The 18,699-nt window shown below is 50.8% G+C and overlaps 1 protein-coding gene across 1 annotated transcript in view; it reads right to left on the bottom strand.

Moving 5' to 3' along the window:
- KSR2 (kinase suppressor of ras 2) overlaps nt 1-18,699 on the bottom strand; it is a 287,775-nt gene that overhangs the window by 121,955 nt on the left and 147,121 nt on the right. Inside the window, exon 5 of the mRNA XM_040986872.1 lies at nt 1,538-1,722. Within this exon, the coding sequence (XP_040842806.1) occupies nt 1,538-1,722 (185 nt within the window). The remainder of the gene's footprint in view (nt 1-1,537; nt 1,723-18,699) is intronic.

Below are 18,699 nucleotides of genomic sequence, written 5' to 3'. Positions count from 1 at the left end.
TTTTTAAGCAGGTAGGGGATGTTTCTACTTCAGCCAAAACTAAAGAGCAGAGCAGTGACCAAATCCCACAGGTGCCCATGCCAACACTCGTTCAGACGATGGCTAGGCCCAAAGACAGATGGTGGCTGCTTCGGCATCAGGCCAAGATAAATTTCAAGCACTCTTGGGGCTATGGGGAAGTATGGTAGGGGCAGGTAGGGGTGAAGCACAGGGCACTGAGCCGTGGCAGTCCAAAATGAATCACAAAGCCTGAGGCTTTGGACACAACTAGGGAAAGGACACAGAGTAAATGACATCATGACAGCCACCATGTACTAAGCGCTGACTGTATGCCTCGCATGAGCTCGGAGGCTCAGAGAGGTGCTTCTAACACAGCAGATACCAAACACATTGCCGGGAAGCAGCAGGGCTATTGCCCACCCGCCCCCGCCCCGTGCGGAGCCTGTCCCCAGCCATGACATCACCTCACAGTCACCACACATCTGGAGCTGTCACTGCCCCTTCCTGTTCTGGCTCTCCACATTGCCTTCCTCTTGGAGGACTTCTGGTCTCCGTGGTGCTGATGTCCCCCTGACAACTTAATAAACTGGCCTTCCGGTGTGCATACAGAGGTCATGGGTGCAGTTTTGGTCTGTTCCTGCAGAGGCTGCACGTCCTGGATCCAGGCCTCCTCTGGTCCAGATACTCAGCTATCTCCTACAGTGGACGTGCTGTACACACTTAGGGCTGAACCACATGGTACATGCTCAGCTTGACCGACCAGCTGGATGCTGGGCGTCCCCTGTGCCTTCCTCCAGGAAGGTCATAACTGGCTGTGGTTAAATTCTCAAGGGACACGGGCACTTCCTAAGCAATGCAGAGGCATTGGAGGGTGCACCTGAAACCCTCTTCCCACATCAAACATTCCCGAGCATCTGTCCATCAAAACAGCTACACAGCACGGACAGCCTGTGGCGGCAGGACAGGGTAGGGTGGTTTCTTCCACATGCTAGAGCCAAGCAATAAAGATGCTCTCTTAGCTAGCTGAAGGACCAGCCAGCAGAGCTGAATTCAGCAACCCTCCCTCCAAGCCCCCACCTCGCTGCCTGATCAGCGAAATGAGCCTCTGGACAGAGAAGATTAAACGCCTTCTAAGTCCTCAGCCCTTGATGGCCAGAAAGTTCCATTTCCACTCCGAGTAATAACCACTCTGTCTCCAGCAGCAATCCCTGACAACAGAAAGGAAAGCACTCGGGGCCACGCTCAGCCGGCTTGGAACCCAAATGCGTCTCTGAGATGTAAAGGTCACGGGGATTCACCTGAGTGACGGGGTGGGGGAAGGGAGAAATGCACAGTTTAATCCCAAATGCTTTCTCCACGGTGGCCAGGCAGCCATGGGAGTGGGGAGGAGGAGGAGCAGGAGGGTGGAGGCCTCCTCTGAAGAACTGACTGTGATCACAGAAGCTACAGCTGACACAGAGGGAAGCAGGTGCAAAAGCAGGGGACAGGGAGTGCGGTTCGCGGTCGGGGTGGCCAAGCTGGTGCATCCACGACTTACTTGCGGAGAAGTTGGCCTCGGTATGGACGGGAGGGGTGGAGGGCAGGAACGGCGCATGTCCCACGAAGAAGGAGCGCAGCGAGCGCTCGGACAGGAGCGGGGAGCGCTGCTGGGAGGGGATGTTCTCGCAGCTGCCCACGCTGCTGTGGATCTTCAGGTTCAAAGGTTTGCTCTTCTTCTTGGCTCTGGAAGGGAGACAGAGGAGAACAGAGAATGTACCCGTCGGTATGACAGAGTCAGAGCCGGGAGACCCAAGAGGCCCAAAACCCACAGCGAAAAGCTGAGCTTTCTGTGCAAGAGGCACGTGCTCTCACCCCCTCTGCAAAGGCTGCCCCACTGCACAGCAACCAGAAGACCCGCTCGGACCCATCCAGCTCCCTGGGACAAGCGCTAAAGAGCCAGATGCGACTCCAGTCTCCCAGCTGCATCTCTTCCTTCTGTCTGCTGAGATCCCCAAGCCCTGACCTGTGGCCCAAATGTCCTTGGTCTGCTTGACCAGGATAGCAAACCCCAGGCTGGGCACAGGTAGGTCTGGGACTCTGTGTCCAGGTGACATTCAACCCCTAAACCTCCCACTCCACTGCCCTTCTTCCACATGCAAACCATGAAAGCTGCAGAAGCTGAACTGATGACTTCCGAGAGAGAGAGAGGCTTAGTTCTTGGCAGAACTCAGCATCCTTTCTGTAAACTTTATTTTTTTTTTCATTTGAAGGAGAGAGAGTGAAAAAAAAAATCTATCTCCCATCCACTGGGGTCACTTCTCAAATGTAGGCAACAGACGGGCCAGGCCAGTCACCAAGACCTGCATCCAGGTCTCCTACACAGGCTTATAGGGACCCAAGCACTCAAACCAGCCTCACTGGCTTCCCGAGGACACAGCAGCAGGATGATGGAATGGAAGTACGAGCCACGATTCACAGTCAGACACTCGGATACAGGATGCAGGCAGCCCAACCACACGCTTTACCACCACATCAAGTGCCTGCCCCAACTGTTCCTCTTCGTCAGGACTTCTGGCGTCAGGCCCCTAAGGCAGAACCCCCTCCCAGACCTGACCCACAGCAGGCTCCAGATCCACCAAAGACGAGGAAGAAAGGGCACATCCGGTCTCAACCTCGGGCGCTGGTCCTGCCCTGCCTGCAGGTAACCTCTACCTTCTGCCTACATACAGCACCATGCACGCCTGGTGAAAACTGTGCCACCCGCCAGAGAACCAGGAACATAGCAAAGCTCAGGGGTCACTCCCGGAATAACAGCCCTGGGGTAGACGATTAGCCCAGTGGTTAGGATGCCTGTATTCCCACATCAGAGTGCCCGGGGGCAAGCCCTGGCCCCGGTTACAGACTCCAGCCACCTGCAAAGGCACACTGTGGAAGGCAGCACTGCTCTCGAAAGCCACGAGGCTCCTGCAGCTCACAATGTGAGACGTAGACTGAGTTCCTAGCTGCTCCGGCCTGGCGCAGTCCCAGCCACCACCGTAGGCTCTTGGGGAGGGAATGAGCCAATGAACGAAGGTAGCTTGCTCTTGGTCTGCCTCAAATCAGTAGATGTTATTTTTACAAGAGGAAAAGGTCTCAGTAGGATACTGCAACAATGAACAGGAGCAACTTTCTAGCACTAATATCCAATCAGAATTAAGTTTCTGACAACAACTGAGCATGTCCAAAGGACGGATGGCAGACACGGAAGGCAGAGAATGCTGATGTTGACAGAAATGGATCTAACACATCCTTGGCATTTCTTGTTCTAGAACTATCTTTTCCAGTAAAGTAATTACAAACTGGTCCCACCGGCACCTGAACCGTGGCTGGGCTAGACTGGTTTAAGCTGAGTAGGAAATAAAAAAAAAAAAATACAGGTATGTAAAAGACTTCTCCAATATTTTATGCACATTAAATGTTGCAATAAACTATTATTGAACTTTTTTATCATTAAAAAAAAAAGTGAGGGCTTAGCAGTTATTCATCCGGAGTTTTTCAAGATTCTTTTTGAGTTAGAACTTTTTTCTGGTCAGCTCTCAACCCACAGATAATTAGAAGACGAAGTTATTCCATTTCCTAGCAGATTCATTCCACTGAGAAAGGAGAAGAGCAGACAGCCCAGTGAGAGCATCCAGCCAGGTGCTGATAACACTTCGAGCTGGAACTAACCGAGGGCATCTCTGAACGGATAAGCATAAAACACGGACATTCAAACTTTCATGTTACCAAATAGGGTGCTTGGCCACACTCTCAGTAGCCAATAATGGCTGTGACAGTGGTGCTCCAATGTGGGTGTTGATCGCACCCTGGAGACTGCAGGGAGGCAGGGGCAGGGAAGGGGGTAAAGGGCTGATCTCAAGGGAGCTTCCCAGTAACCTCAGGAGAGGGAGGCTACGGGCCCAGCTCCGCAGAGGAGGACGTCAAGGGACCAGCAGGTAAAGGAGGTGCAGACGGCAGCCCAGGATCCATGTGTTCCCTGCACCCACATGACTCTCCATGTCCACTCTAAAGCCAGCTGTCTCCAGGAGCTCGATCTGGGGTGCTTTTCAGGCCAGGAGTCCTGCAGCGGTCAAGAATGGGGTTTGGACCCTTCCCCTTTGGGCTTCTCCATCTTTCCCCTTGGATCCCTTTACCAGAGCCACCCACAAATCTAACCCAGTTATTTCCATTTGCCTTTCTCTCCCTGGCCTTGAGCCCCACCTGCTTTGGTTTTAAAACAGATAAATGGTGGAAATGGAAGGAAGGGGTCGGGCAGGGAACCTGGAGAGCATGCACTGGCTGACCTCCCCCAAACAGCAAAGCTGCCCCTTAGAGACTATTCCTCCCTCCTCTGCCCTGGTCTGGCATTAGCCATTGTGGGTTGAGGGGACAAACAGAGAGGAAAATAGGAAAGAACAAAAGAGAGCGAGATAAAAAGATGGATGAAACAACTACATACTAACTTATCCTCACTGCTTAACTCCCCATCTCAAATACCCACCAGTGTGACCACGGGTTGAGCGCCCTCTTGTGGTCAACACAAAGCCATAGTGCAAATGTTCACAGACTAGCTGGAGAGCCCAGGAAAGTTCATGAACTGAACGCTGGGCCTCTCCCACAGCTCCCATTGGCTGATCTTTCCCTGCCCACTGCTGGAGAGAGGACGGCAGGTGTGTGGTTAGTGACAGAGACTGCAGAAAACTCTCACATCCAGGCAGGGTCATTGGGTGATTAAAGTCGCAGGTTTTGGGGTCCTGGAGGTGGCTCGATGGATGCCATGAAGAAGCATGGAATCACAAACAATGGAAAAGAAGAGCAGCAGCAGCAACAACAACAACAAAACAGAGTCAAGTCGATGGAGACCCTATATTGCTTTCATGGACAAGATAGAGGACTCACTCTCAGGACACTGGCATGCTCAGAATGAAAAAAACTAAAAAAAAAAAAAAAAAAAAAGCTAAGCACAGGAGACTGTGTTTAATCACCGTTCAGCAAGATTTAGTGGCTATTTTGTAGTATATTCTGCAGATGCAATTAAAAAGAACATCTTCTCCCATCATCTTTGCCAAACATCAGACATCTATTCCACAGATGTCATCTCTGGAAATTGGGCCAGTTCTGCAAAACGCAAAGCAAGGCGGCAGAACCATCAGAATGGTCACACCGGCAAGCCTGGCTCCCCAGCAAGGCAGGCTGCACGGACGGCGGCCCCAGAGCCGGGCTGGGCTGAGTCTGCACATCCACAGTACGCACAGGCACCCAGCTTGGGGTGGCCATCTGTTCCCAGGAAATGTGCTTATTCTGCCAAGAACACCCGAGGAATCGAGTACAGTGCTGGAATCTAGGAACATTCTTCCCACTTTCCTGACACCTGCCTGACATGGGCAGTCTAAGCCAAGAGTGCCCGGAGACTCCTTTCGTCATGTTTGCACCTGTTCACAGTACTCCATTCTCGTTCCCTCCTCTTGGTCCAAGCCACCTTCCTCACTGGACTCCTAGTCCCACTCTGTTCATTGGCTTTGCTCCTGATGACAAATTATAAATCAAGTGACTCAGTGGCATTCGATACACACACAACACTGTGCAACACCTGTCTACGTGGAAACAGCGTCCCAACTCCAGGAGCAAGCCCCTTACCCACTAAACGATCCCCCCCACCATTCCTCTTACCCTAGCAACCACTTTGTCTATTCTGAATATTTCATCTGGGTTAGATAACACGGCAACTCCTCACTCTGGCTTGTCTCTTTCAGCCCAGTGTGTCTGGGTTCCACACACGTTACAACCTGCCAATACATACCATTCCCTTCACTGCCACCGAATTGGAGGCCATTTTGAATTTTTTCACAATGGATTCTCCATAGCTCAAACGCTGTATTGTGTCCTAGCCTCTCTGTTAAAAACCCTCCAGGGCCCAGCACGATAGCATAGTGGTTAGGGTCTTCACCTTGCACGCGCCAGGATCACATATGGTCGCCAGTTCTAATCCTGGCGGCCGTGCTTCCCATCCAGTTCCCTGCCTGTGGCCTGGGAAAGCAATCGAGGATGGCCCAAAGCCTTGGGACCCTGCACCCGCGTGGGAGACCCAGAAGAGCTCCTGGCTCCTGGCTTCGGATTGGCTCAGCTTCAGCCATTGCACTCACTTGGGGAGTGAACCATCAGACAGAAGATCTTCCTCTCTGTCTCTCCTCTCTGTATATCTGACTTTGTAATAAAAATAAATAAATCTTAAAAAAAAAAAAACCCTCCAAATGCCTTCCTTTTGCTGGTCTCTGGGAGCTTCCTACCACTGTCCTCCACCACCCTCCAACCTCCTGCGTCAGCTCCTGGTCACTCTGATTCTAGGCCACAGTGAGTTCTCAGTGGACTGGATTACACTGAGTTCTCAGCCACCTCAGGGCCACTGCACACGCTGTGCCCACAGCCTGGGGTGTTATTTTCTCACCTGTCATTGGAGACCTGCTCATTATTCTTTAAGCTGAGGAAGGCTCATCACTTCCCAAGAGACACCATCCTCAACTCTCAGAACGCAGCAGATCTGGCAACACCTGCTTATAACGCAACCTGCTTTTCCTTCATAGCATGCATCCCAACTGGAATATTGCACCCACTTATGTGGTCCCTGGAGAAATGAAAATTCCCAACTGGGAGGGCCTGCATGTCAGGACATGACACAAAGTGACACTCGCTAAGGGCAGGGCTGCCTGGGCTTCCTCCAGCTAGGGGGAGATCTAAAGGAATGAGACCCAGTGCCCCTCTGCATATCATCATCATCCTGGGGACTTCTCAAGCAGCCATGGTCAGCCCAGGCCTGGTGGGTGGCTCTGTTCTCAGAAGGTTCCGGATTAGTACCCACCACCAGCCCTCATGGCACAGATGCCAGAAGGAAAGATTCACACTCATGCTTGGTCTCGGAACTGTTTCTTCTTCCCAAAGTTTGCTGGGCTTCAGGGTCCACAGAGCTGCTGACCCCCGTGGCCTCTTTGTGGCCAGCTTCCTCAAATATGAAGTTTGTCCCCTTGAACTTGAAAGCTTTCAGAAGGCCCTTTCCCTTAGCATTTCACTAACAGTGTCTGGCCCAGCAAAGCAGGAGGCAGTGGCAGGGACTGGAAGCGGACAGGTTCCTCCTGATGGCCCCAGGATAAGTAGGATCCCACGGTGACATACCACCCCTCCAAGGTCCACTTCCCCATGCAAGGCTCACATAGGGCAGGACTGCATGAGTTGCCCCTGTCTGACTGGACATTTAAACCCAATCGTAACCCCTGGATCAAAACATCATGCTGTATCCCATAAACACACACACAACGATTTTGTACCCATTAAAACCAAAACAGGACCAGACATCTGCTACAGCCATCAGCCATTCTGATGCTGCTCGGGCGGCCCACATCCTGTATCAGAATGCCTGGGTCCAAGTCCCACCTGCACTTCTGATCCAACTTCTTTGCAACCCAGAAGAAGTGATGGCTCAAGTATGTGGGTCTCTGACATGCACACGTGAGACCTAGATGAAGTTTTCAGTTCCAGCCCCAGCCTGACCCAGTCCCAGACCCAGTCCCAGCCCAGGTTGTTACAGGAATTTGGGAAGTGAACCAGTCTCTCTGCTTCTCAAATCAATACAAATTTTGAATGATTCAGATGACAAATTTGTAAAACAAATAAAATCTCAAAAACATTTATATATTAAAATGAAATAACAGTGTTGAGGATTTGGGGGGTTTTTGTTTGTTTGTTTCTTTTTGGTAAATCAATGGCCAGCACAATGATCTGGGGGAGGGGCTGCTCAGAGCCCACGAGGGACAACAGTTTGGGAAGGCCCAGGTGTCCAACTCCGAGAGGCCATCTCTGCCCCCTTTGTTCCAAGTCTGACTTTCATCCCTCTGCAATAGTAAAACTGACTTTGCTTAGCAAAGGACTAGAAGCAGCCAAAATATGCATCATAGTGGACTGCTCATTTAAATTAATGGTAATTCCATCCAATGGAAACTAAGTAGGTGTTAAAAAGAACCGAGAGAGAGAGAGAGAACACCAACACTGATCATTAAATGAAAATGGCAAGAGATGAAAAATAGTGTCCATGGCATGGCCTCTTTGTGCCCTGAAAAGATACATATAAATTCAGAAAACTACGCCAGTAAATACTCCTGAGACAAGAAGGTAATTGGACTCGGGCAATGGAGGAAGCTGATGTGAAATACAGCAGATAAAAGAGAAAGCAAACACCGGTTAAAAATGAGAACTGCATGAAAAACCAAGATTCAGCGATATGGCAGTAGCTGCAAGGGGAGGCAGGGATGGCATGTCGGCCAAGACCTGAATGTCAAGAAGCCACACACAGGAAGAATTTAAAGGGAGAGCGGACCAGATAGGAGGCAGGGGAAATAGTAGGATGCTGGGCCCGAGCCGGCCCAGGCAGGCCCAAGCTCAGGGCAGGCAGGCAAGTGGAGAGGCAGGCCAAGGGCTCTGCAGACCCTTGTCTGCCACTGTAAGGACATGAGACTTGATTCACAGGGCCATGGGACTCAATAGTGGAGGGTTGGAAGTACTGAGGGAAGAAGAGGATGAAATCAGATTCTAAGAGACGGCGCTGTGGGTGAAGGCTTGGCTGTCCCATAAACCATTGCTGGGGACATTGCTTTCCCCCTCGGATGGCCTGGGTAACAGTGCTGACTGCTCCTGACTCCAGTGCCCTGACAATGCAGACCCTGGAAGGCACCAGGGAAGGATCCCGGCAACTGTGGCCCTGTTGCACGCGTGGGAGACTTATCCACACGGACAGGAGGCTCCTGGCTTTTGGCCTGGCCCGTCTGTCTCAAGCATTGCAGTAATTAGGGGAGTGAACCCATGGACGGCAAGTCTCCAGGCCTCTCTCTGTCAGTAGTTCTGCCTGGTGTGCAGAGGTGACTGGCAGGGCAAGAACAGCACTGTGCATCTGGGCAGCAGGCTGCTGGAATCATCCAGGCAAGACAGCGACAGGAGGGTGGCATGGATCAGGAAGGGGACCGTGCAAGTGGAAGAAAGGTAGGCAACTGGGACCCAGCTCCAGAGGCTGCACCTGCTGATTCAATGGGAGGCAGGGGGCGAGACTGCAGGTGCCTTCCAAGCTGGCATGTCATTCACACACACAAACTTGTGGGTACCCGAACGAATTTACCTTTCAATTCCGTTTATCATAACTTGCTGAAGCTCCCTCATATATTATACATAAGCACATGTTCTACCTGTGATATGAACACGGACGCCTGACAATGAAATGCCATCTGTGGAATGATGTGCTGCACTGTTCCGAGACAAGTTGGCTCTCGGTACCTCACAGACTTCCCACACTGACCTGACTGCAGGAGACAGTCAGTGTGCTTTCCACGCCTGGGCCCTTCTTCTCTAAGACACTGCTTCCACGCACGTAACGGAGGCGGAGGGGCAACAGAGCACAAAGTGGGCCGTGGAAACCGTGCAGGTGGATGGGCACAGCGTGTTCCAATCAGACTCCTCTCCAAAACAGGCAACCAGCGCAAGGGGGACCTCGGATTGCCGCTGGCCAACTGCTGTGCTAACAGGATCTGAAACTGGTCACTCAAAGTGACCCTTTAGTCCACTTCCTGCCACCTGTCTCACCCAGAGCTACTATCCCTGCCACCTGGACTTGATCTGGCACCTCTGCTCTCCTCCTGCTGACCGCCGCCCTCCCCTGCCCCCACTGGCCCGTGGGGTAGGCTGGGTCTGCTATTCACAGCTCCCTGCTTCTTCTCAGCTCTAACCACAGTTTTGGAGTGCACCTTGAATTTGTTTCTGGAATGAACACAAGGCTCTCCCTGCTGTTTGGAAGGGCTGGGAGAGCAGGTGTCTTGTCTGGCTCCTCTTTGGGTCCCAGGACTTTGTATCCTACCTGACATGTGATATCAACTCAATAGAAGCAGGAATCGAATGTATGGAAGGCCAGGAGTTTCCATTTACTGTCCGGCAAATGCTCTCCAGCCCCCCCTGGAGGGCAAGCAGGGAAGGATGGCAGATCCACTGTGGCTTGATACTGCAGCAAGATACATGGACTTCACGGAAACTCTTTATTTAAAAAAAAAAAAAAAGCAGGGATTTGAATTGATTTCAAGTAGAAAACACTGTAAGTCAAAATGCTTTCATCGGGGCTGATATGGCGTAAGAAGTTAAGCTGTTGCCAGCCACACTGTCAGCTCAACTCTCAGCTGTTCCAAACGTGATGCAGCTCCCTGCTGATATGCCTGGGAAAGCAGTGGAGTTGGCCCAAAGAGGGACCCCTGCCCTGCCACTCTTATGAGACTTGGATGGAGTTCCAGGCTCCTGGCCTTGGGCTAGCCTGCCCTGGCCATTCCAGGGTCCTGGCCTTGGGCTAGCCCTGCCCTGGCCATTCCAGGGTGCTGGCCTTGGGCTAGCCCTGCTCGGGCCATTCGAGGGTGCTGGCCTTCGGCTAGCACTGCCCTGGCCATTGGCAGCCTTTTGGACAGTGACTCAGCAGATGGAAAATAGACCTCATCTCTCGCTCTGTCTGTGTCTCTCCCCCTCAGTTTGTCTTTCAAATAAATAAATCTTTAACAAAAAGGAAAACACACACACTCCCATGAGCAAACACTTCCATTACCTTAGACCTGGGCAAAATCATTCTCACAACGCCTATCTGATAGTCAAGTGCTGAAAATCTCAGGTAATTTACTGACCATGGTATTGAAAGCAAAAAACCACATGGGTGTTTCTGAGCAACCTTCCACATGTTGGAAAGGCTGAGGGGTCACACCCAGACCCTACCTATGATTCCCAATGCACCCAAGTGCCTGCACAGACAGGAAATACACCAGGCTGTCAATTTCAGGATTGGCTGGGAAGAATCAGTGCTAGGAGGCTTCTTGCCACCATGCCTGCTTTCTGCCAGCCCCTTAGATGGACACGCAGGGCTCTGTCTTCCCCACACTCCACCCCATGGAACAATCCGGAAGCCCGGGGCTGCCTCCTCCTCTAGCCAGAGTGCTCCTGCAAGGGCTGGCCCAGCTGCCCGCTTGGTCCTCTGAGCTCATCCAGACAGTGGGCAGGGCCTCTGCCTCGCAGACCTGCTCTGGGCTCGGTGTCCAGGCCCCTGCTGTTCCCGCATGCCCATGATTAACAACTAATCTTATTTTTTTGTTCCCCAACCCATAAATCAGTTACAGACCAAATATTTACCCAGGCCATCATTTCCGACCAAAGCAGGGCTCACGACAGCCCTCATTATTAAAAAGGATGACTGATTTTGGGCAGGGACTTCATGGGCACGGAGCTGGATGTTTTCTTTGAGGTTTCCTTTCTCCTCCCCTTGCCCAAAGAAAAGACAATTTTCAAGATAAACTGGCGTAGGGCTCTGCTCTTGCCATCACCCAGACGGGATGTGGGCAGCCTTCCACTGGCCCAGTAAGTGATAATCCCCCAGAGACATGCCATTGCTGCTGCTGCTGCTGCTGCTGCTGCCTTCTGGCCAGCCTCTCGCGGCTTACCCTGGGGTTGAAGAGTGGAGGTGGGTGGGCATGTGACTCACAAACAGCCCTGAAGTCAGAAACTCCTAAGAATGCAGTGGAGAGCAGGGGCTGGGAAAGGCGGGCAGCAGCCCCACCACCCTATCTGTACGACCCTCTAGGATGATATTCACCAGAGCTGCCCTCGGGGCAAAGATGCTGCAGGGCTGAGCTCAGGCACCAGGGGCTTTCAAGCTGGTTTCCCCTCCTGGAAACGCCAAGGATTTGCTGAGGATCGCCCTGTCCCTTTTCTCGGCTCCTGGGACCCTGATTTTGTTGACAGTCAGCCAGGGCTGGGCCAGGAAACTCCATCCAAGTCTCCCACATGGGCGGCAGGATTCCAGGTACTTAGGCCATTACCTGTTGCCCCCCCAGGCACATGACAGGGGAGCAGAATTGGAAGTGAGGAGGGGCTGGGACTCAAAGCAAGCACTCCACTATGAGACACAAATGACACAGGACACAACTCATCCCACTACACCAGAAGGCCCACTCCTGTGTTATCTGTTAAAATGGGATTAGATACCTGAAGATGAAATACAAATGATCAGAGAGCCTAAAAACCTGCCCAAGGTCACACAGCATCTTAGCTTCCTGCTTGACCCCAAAGCTCTTGGTCCTGGAGGATCTGAACTTGCTCGGAGTGCTGTGTTAAGGAGGGCCCCTTGTCATGTGCATGATTGACAGCACAATAACTTCTGATGAAAACCTTGACATGAGAACAGAGCTGACATCTTTGCCAGCAAAGGGCCCTCTCTGTGCACGTCAGAGGTTGGCTAGAAATAATGCATGAAAACCAGGAGTGCCTCACAGGTGCTTCCTACACCCTGGGAAAAACCAAGGTGAACCATAACAAGTAGATCTACAAAAATGCCACCTGCTGCCACTGTGAGCCCCACGCTGCCATCCATCAGAGTTCCACGGTCGGTCGGCAGTGCCCGCCAACTTCTCAAGGTGCCCCCAGGAGACCAGGACGATGCTGGGTCTAGTGGGGCACCCGGGGCCTGTGGCTTCACCTCCAGAGTTCTCAGCCTCTCGCTTAGAAAATGAGGGGTCCTAGAGAAGATCCTCCTTAAAAGCTTGTGGTCCTGTGCTACTGCTACTTCCCCACACTCCGCCCCATGGAACAATCTGGAAGCAACCAAGCATTCCTGTGAGGTTCCAGAGAGCAGATAACACAGCGTTAGTGTTTTAGATTAACCTTGCAGTTTTCCAGTGCTCCTATGCGACTCTGCCTTGGCAGCATTTCCAGGCAATGTCCACACAAATGGCACTGACTGTGTCCCAATAAAACTTCATCCACAAGGACAGTCAGTGGGTCATTTTTGGCTCAGGAGACCTATTTTGATGACCCCTAGTTAAATAGACATGTAAAACAAACTGCCAATGAACACAGATCGTAGGACAGCATTGGCACAAACATAAACCTGCGCAAGCTCGTGTATATTTCTGTATGTGCATGTACTTACTCTATGTTCCTTCGATGCATTCAAAGACACGGAAAAGGACGACAGTGGGAATAGGGGTTGGGGCAACTTTCAAATGTGATGAAGTATGCATGAATCTCTTACACAAGAAATGCCTACCTTGTGTGTAGAGCAGGTACAACGTGCAAAGAGAGGAAAAGAAAGGTGTGGGGAAAGAGAGGAAGGAAGATTGGATGGCAGGGGAGACAGAGAGAGATGATTGAAAGGAAGAAGTGAAGTGGAGAAAGCAGTAAAGGCAGAGAGACAGAGGGGAAGGAGGGAAAGGAGACAGAAGCTTGTTTCAATAAAAATTTATTTGTAGCCACAAACCAAGGACTATGATTTCTAACCCAAGGGCCATGATTCTGATTTGAGAATATCAACTCCATGAAGCTAAGGCCACAGCGGTTGTAGTCACTAGTGCCTGGACCAGATCTTGGCACCTGCTAGGCTCTCAAGAAATGATTGTTCAAAGAATAAATAAAACCCAGCCTCTTGCTATTAACCCGGGAAAAGCAACAACTTCCCTATTGCCCTAGCCTTTGACCAGGCACACATTTAAAGTGCTTTAACTGTGCATTACCCATTTAAATGTCTTGAACTAATTGCTGCCAACACACAGGTTAATTAAATGGCAGTGATCTGAGAGGGAAAAACTCAGCTCTCCCGCTCACATTATCATATCAATAGGGGCTCCATCAGGGCGCTGGATGCACTGAGAGCAAGAGCAGAAGTACTGGTGTATCTAATAGATGTAATTCCCAGTTCCCACCATTGGGCAGAAAGGCTGGTCTGCGGTCATGCTGGCCCCCAGATCCACAGGCAAACACTCCCATCTCCAGGGGAACTGCATCTCTAAATACCGTGCAAAGCTTTTCCAGCTGCAGGCAAATGGGTTCAGCTTCGGAGAAGAACCCAGGAGCACGGGGGACACGGCTTTAAGTGGGTCCCGGTGTTAGTGAGAAAGTCACCAGGGTGCCTGCCTAAAGGATCAGAGCTGTGCTTTCAAAGAGTTGACACAAGAAAGGCGAAGTCATGGGAGAGGATTTTGAAGTAGAAAGAAAACTGCTACAGTTTCAGACACTTAGTTCCAAGAAGCCTTGCCACCAAGGGTAATTGGTGTCTCAGCCAGAGGCCCCGGGCAGCAATGTCAAATGTGGACTTGAAGTTTTCAGAAAGGACACAACCTAGAGTCCCCTGCTTCCAGGAAAGGCTGAGGTGGTGGACAATGAACCGCTGACCCTGGCCCGGGTATCTGTGAAGTGGAAGGAAGCACCCCACCCCCTCCTGCCCCTGCAAGCTCATGTCCCTGCTGCTTCTGCCACCTTCAGGGCGACCTGCAAGCTGTGCTCATGGACCCCCGAGATGAATTATGCATTGGAGAGATTTGACAGGCTGACAGACGGCTGCCCACCAAAGGCCATGCGAGGTGCCAACCAGTGTCGTCACATGGAGATGCTCCAAACAGCCCCTCCTGCCCTCCGTCCACCTTGCTGCAGAATCTTCACGCCGCACGACCGTGTCCACCACTGTGTACAGCCTCTGTCCCAGACCGCTCAGCGACGGTGGACCTGCCAGCCAATGTCGTGAGCCATGCTACGGCTTCCCATTAAGCATAGAGGCATGAATAAAAATAAAGCTAGTAACAAGAGCTAAAGTCTCCTAGGGTCGCCCCAATCCCCCACACATACACTAGTACTGGAATAAATAGTCCCTCTGTATGTGACCACTAACCATCAGAGCCCATGAAGGAGGCAGATGATATACCCATTTTACTGATAATAAAACTAAGGCTCAGAAAATAGAAACTGCTTGCCCAGCGGACCACAGAGGTGGCATTCTGCCAAAACCTGGCTCTCTCCACTGCCTTAACAGAGCTTCAATGGTTCAGAAGAAGGAAGGGTTATAAATGTAGATCCCAAAAGAGTGGGGAACAAAAAGGCAGCTGATGTGAAGCTGACAGAGAACTCAGAGGGATATCCCTCCCAAGAGATGATCCAAATGATGGCAGATGCACACACAGAAGATACTCAATGTGGTGAGTCACCGATAAAACGGCCAAGAAACCCCCCGCGAGGCAGTACGTCGCATCCTCTGCTGTGGCCGTAATGTTTTCAATGGAGAGCAAGGAAGGGTGTAGAGCAGCGGGGGTCCCCTGTACCTTAGGAGCGGACATGCAACCTGCAGCGGCCGCTATGGAAGCACGGAATGCACAATCCCCACAGGATAGGCAGGAGAGAGCTGACAACAGCAGCTGTAGAGCAGCATCACTCACAGAAGCCAAGAGATGCAAATCCAAGTCCATCAATGGAAGAATAAACACATGAATAATGGAGTTGGAAATGGTGTTGGTATATCTGTACAATGGGTTACTATTCAGCCATGAAAATGATGGAAGATTTATGACAGAGAAGCAAAACCAGAAATGTAAGGTCATGTGTTATATGACTCCACAGGGGCCTGGCACAATAGTTCAACTGGCTAATCTTTCACCTTCAAGTGCTGGGATCCCATATGATGCCAGTTCATATCCTAGCTGCTCCACTTCCAATCTGGCTCCCTGCTTTGTGGCCTGGGAAAGCAGCGGAGGATGGCCCAAGGCCTTGGGACCCTGCACCTACGTGGAAGACCAGGAAGAAGTTCCTGGTTCCTGTCTATAGATGAGCCCAGCTCTGGCCAGTGCAGCCATCTGGGAAGTTAACCAGCAGATGGAAGATCTTTCTCTGTGTCTCCTTCTCTCTAAATTTGCCTTACCAATAAAAGGTAAGTATATATGTTTTTAAAAAGGGTTCCACAAACATGAATAATTCAAACACATGGGACAGAATGCAAGGTGGCAGTGGCAGGGCCAGAAGATTCAGGTGAATGGAAAGTTAACTATTTCATGGGTTCAGGGCTTCTCCGTGGGGTCAGGACAATATTCTAGAACTATCTGCAGACAGTGGCTGCACAACATTGTGAATGTCCCAAATATTGCTTAATACCATTTCACTTCAAAATGAATTTCAATACAGAACTATTTTTAATGTGGAGTTCAAGGATCCAATATCATGGCACAGTGGATTAAGTTACCACTTCAGATATTGGCATCCCAAATTAGAGTATGTGCTGCTCCACTTCTAGTCCTGGTTGTTGTTTACATACCTGGGAAGGCAGGGGAAGATGGACCAAGTGCTTGGGCCCCTGTTACCCATGGGAGAGACCTGGATGCAGTTCCCATCTTCTGCCTTCAGCCTGGCCCAGCCCAGGCTGTTAAAGCAACTTGGGAAGTGAGGCAGCAAATGGAAGATCTCTTTCCCTACCCCTTGCTCCCTGTCGGTCTTTCAAATAAACCTTTAAAACATAAACGTGGAATCCAAAGAAAAGAGAAGGCAAGATAGCTATGAGACAGGAACCTGGAGTTCAAATCAGACCTGAAGCCACCAGGACTGCTCTGCCCTCCGGCAGCCGGTAGTAGAGCTGAGGACGTGAGCCGAGATGCCTGCCGCAAGAAGCTGGACCTAAGAAACAAATCCTGACGGTGAGAATATAGTGTGACATGACTGCCAACTACCCGGATGCCTTGGTTGGTCTCAAGAGACACAACAGGAGATGTCTCAAAAGCAAGAACCAGCATCACGTGAAGCACCTGTAGAGAGCAACACCTCCCCACCTGTCCTCCATGGGAACCCAGCGGATGGGGCTGACTTTCTAGAACATCCTTCAACTGGAAGAGGGAGCTCCTTTGCCAGAAACGAGACATCTCCTTGCACCACACTGATCACAGAAGATGGATGTCGAGTCCAAGGGCACAGCCCTGGGAAGCAGTACGCTGTGTACCCCAAAGCCCAGATTCCAGCAAGTGGCTGCCTGATAAACCCTAGGTGGATAAATATCTCCCTTCTAAAATGGTGACATCTCAGAGTGTTCACCTCCTGCAAGGCCCAATGCTGGACATGCTACAAGGACAACCTCCTGGAGTTCTTCTGGCCCCAGGAGGTCCTGCCATTATCTCCAATTAAAGGCAGGAAACCTGTGACTCAGAGGGGAGAATCATTTGCTCAAGTCACATGCTCACTGAACAGTAAAACCAGAATTCCAGAAGATTCCCCTGCCTTTATGCTAAACTACTCTGCTCTTGGTTCTGAAGTACTTTTCTCTAATTCTGTATTTCTGGTTCTCGAATACTGTAGCATTATTTACAATAATCCGAGATAGAAGCAACTCAAGGGTTCACGATGGAAGAACGAAGAGGTAGGCAAAACTGCAGTGGTCCGTACATAGAAATACTTTGTAGCCTTCAAAAGGAACCAAGTGTTGGCATCTGCTAATGAAGTGCTGGCATCTGCTATCACCTGGACGAACCCCAAAGACATCGTGTTAAGTGAAATAAGTCAGAGGCGAAAGGATTAATATCCAAAGATTTCACACACTCGAAGTGCTTGGTAGTCAAGCTCACTGAAAGAAAGGCTGAGGAATGAATGTGTAGTGGACAAATGAAAACAGAGTTCCCATGTCACGAGACAGATTTCTGGAAATGGACAGTAGGGATGGTGGACAACAGTGCCAATGTACTTGATGCCATCAAACCAGACTTAATGACACGGATATGCAAAGATGGGTAGAATGGCCAATTTTATGTCATATGTACTTTACTACAATAAACATTCAATGTATTGGCAAGTGAGGAGCCAAAACTGGAGGGAGGCTTCCATGGGGAAGGGGAGTTCCTGAGTCAGACGGAAACTGCTCTTCTTTCAAAAGGATGAGAAAAGGGCCACCAGGGCCTGGGACAAGGAACAGGAGTGCCCCCCATTAGGAAAAGGAAGCTGACGGCCTACACTGTGAGAGAAGCGCCAGCCTGCTGCGCTAAGCCTAGCTTTCTGCCACCTTCTCTGCTGATGTTAAACGTCTTCTCCAGCTGTGTGCTGCCCACCTGCTCAGACTCAATTTAACCAGAGGACTCTCTAAGTATCAGAAGCAACTGCCAAGTTAATGACCACTAGCAAAGCAGCCATAAAGCTCTGGCCCACTGAAGTATAGCATGGAGCCACCTGCCACCTGCTGCCCAGGGGAGGCTGCAGAGCCTGCCTTGGGTCTCTTTAAAGTCCTAGCCTCACCTCACACATTACCTGGACCATAAGAAAGTCAGTGAACGGTAAAGCCAAATGCGAGCGGGGCCCATGCCTCAGAAGCACAAGCTGAACAAATTTCCAAAATTGATCGTGGTAGTAATTATCCCAAGGCAACCAGAACTATCCTGACAGCTAAGTTCATGGCAGATGTCAAGGGAAAAACAAAACAAACAAACAAACAAACAAAAAAACGCCAAGCATCGGGAAACAAGCAGTTCTAGAATTGGCCTCTCCGCAGCACTGTGTTTTACTTTGGCAAGAAGGGACATCCTATTGCTGGAGGTGCTGTCATGAAGTCATGATGTCCCCTGGGTTCAGGAGTCAGGACGGGACGAACAATGCACCTGTAATTGTGTTCCTGCCATCTGGGGGAGGTGGGGGAGATCTGAACTGAGTTCCTGGTTCCAAGCTTCTGTCCAAGTGTTGTGGATATTTGGCATGGAGGAGAGAGGAGAAGTGGGGAATAGGAAGAAGAGGAGAAAACAGCTAAAAGGCCCAGAACTCTCTCTCTCCAGGTCTCTCACATGAGTGGAGTGGCAGGGATCCAAGGAGAAGATAATTGGGAAACTAGAGGCAGAAAGTCACCCACAAGGGCCTTACCCCCAC

This window comes from Ochotona curzoniae, unplaced genomic scaffold, assembly GCF_017591425.1.
Source record: "Ochotona curzoniae isolate NIBS_2020 unplaced genomic scaffold, NIBS_Ocur_1.0 contig_46, whole genome shotgun sequence".
Classification (NCBI taxonomy): Eukaryota; Metazoa; Chordata; class Mammalia; order Lagomorpha; family Ochotonidae; genus Ochotona; species Ochotona curzoniae.
Note: the sequence above shows the minus strand (reverse complement) of the source record. Positions and strands in the feature narration are given on the sequence as shown.